The 1,454-nt window shown below is 37.6% G+C and overlaps 1 protein-coding gene across 1 annotated transcript; it reads right to left on the bottom strand.

The window, feature by feature from the left end:
- Positions 1-4: 4 nt before the first annotated feature.
- LOC101307072 (indole-3-acetic acid-induced protein ARG7-like) lies at positions 5-467 on the bottom strand (the record flags this gene model as incomplete). Its single annotated transcript, XM_004309317.1, has 1 exon — positions 5-467. A coding segment is annotated over exon 1 (357 nt), but the record flags the coding sequence as incomplete, so codon positions are not given.
- Between the last annotated feature and the right edge of the window lie 987 nt (positions 468-1,454).

The following is a 1,454-nucleotide window of genomic DNA, read 5'->3' as shown; positions in this document are numbered from 1 at the left end:
ACTGCCCATTACTGCATTCCACAGCATTGACAACCTCTTCGAAAGCCGAGACGCTGCAAGGAACCACGAGTCCATTTCTCTGCTGAAAACCAAACTCATTGTAGGCTTTCTCCAGCAGCATCTTGAAGAGTGGATGAGAAAGAAAGCTTGTTGGAACCACGAACCTCTGGCGCTCTTCGCCAACGTAAACTGCCAGGAACCCAGTTGGGGTTTTTGTTGAAGGAGAATTACCTCCTTGAACGTCTGAGTCTCTTAGCAGACATTCATGGTGGGAATAAGGGTCGACTACTCTACCAGTTCCACCTACAGACTTCACCTTCTTGGCTAGTTTTTTGAAGCTCACCATCTTCTTCCCAAGCATTTCTGTGAGGTTTTCAGAGAGAGGAGAGGCTGAAAGAGGTAGGAGGAGATTGACTAGGAAAGAAGTGGCTTCATGATTTTGGTTAGTGGAGGATTTGAGAATGGTGGTGGGTGTGGGAAGGAGCTAGGGTAGGGGGGTTTTATATGGGTGATATGGAGTGGGGGGAATGTCTCAGAAAGGTCAGCTATTTGACTTTTTAAATTGGGGAATCTTTGATTATTTCTGACGTCTCAACAGTTTAGACCAATTAAATTCATATATATATATATATATATTATGCAATCAACAAGGAATAATCAAAGATTCCTTTTGGTTTGAACCGATCGAAGTACCTTAGAAGTCAAGTTTCGTACTTTTCTCGCTAGAGCCATGTCCTTTGAGAAAATGGTTTAACATATCAAATTCACATTTTTGTTCTTTATAAGTGCGATAGTCTCCTTTCACTACCAGAAGAAAGGCTTTAGCCGACGAAAAAAAAAAAACCAGGCCGACGAAGCATTTTTTCGTCGGCTAAAGTCCACTTTAGCCGACGAAATTATCTTTCATCGGCTAAGTTAAATTTTCGTCGGCTATGGTAAACTTTAGCCGACGAAAAAAAATTTTCGTCGGCTAAAGTTCACAAACTATGGCCGACGAAATATTTAAAAGTTTAGCCGACGAAATTAATATGACGTCGGCTAAAGTGCTTTATATTTGCGGATCTGGACAGCAGCAGCTCATCTGGGAAAAAAAATGGGAGAAGAAAAAACGGGAGAAAAAGTTTGGGTGTTGTCGAAATCTGTCCATAATTAGTTTGTGGAGCCATATATAGGTACGTATATGTATATATATGTTGATTAATTGAGTTTTATTTGAGTTGATCGATTTTAAGTGTGATTGAGTTTATTGATTTTGATTGTGATTGAGTTGATTAATTTTTGAGTACGTTGGATGTATATATATATGTGTTGATCGATTTGGTTGATGATTTGAATTGATAATATATATGAATTAATTTGTTGTTAATAAATAGTAGATATATATATATATGTTAATTAATTTATAATATTATTGTGTTGATATGGTATGAAGTTGTTGATGATATATATGAGTT

This window comes from Fragaria vesca, unplaced genomic scaffold, assembly GCF_000184155.1.
Source record: "Fragaria vesca subsp. vesca unplaced genomic scaffold, FraVesHawaii_1.0 scf0511443, whole genome shotgun sequence".
NCBI classification, from domain to species: Eukaryota; Viridiplantae; Streptophyta; class Magnoliopsida; order Rosales; family Rosaceae; genus Fragaria; species Fragaria vesca.
This window is presented reverse-complemented; position numbering and strand designations above follow the sequence as displayed.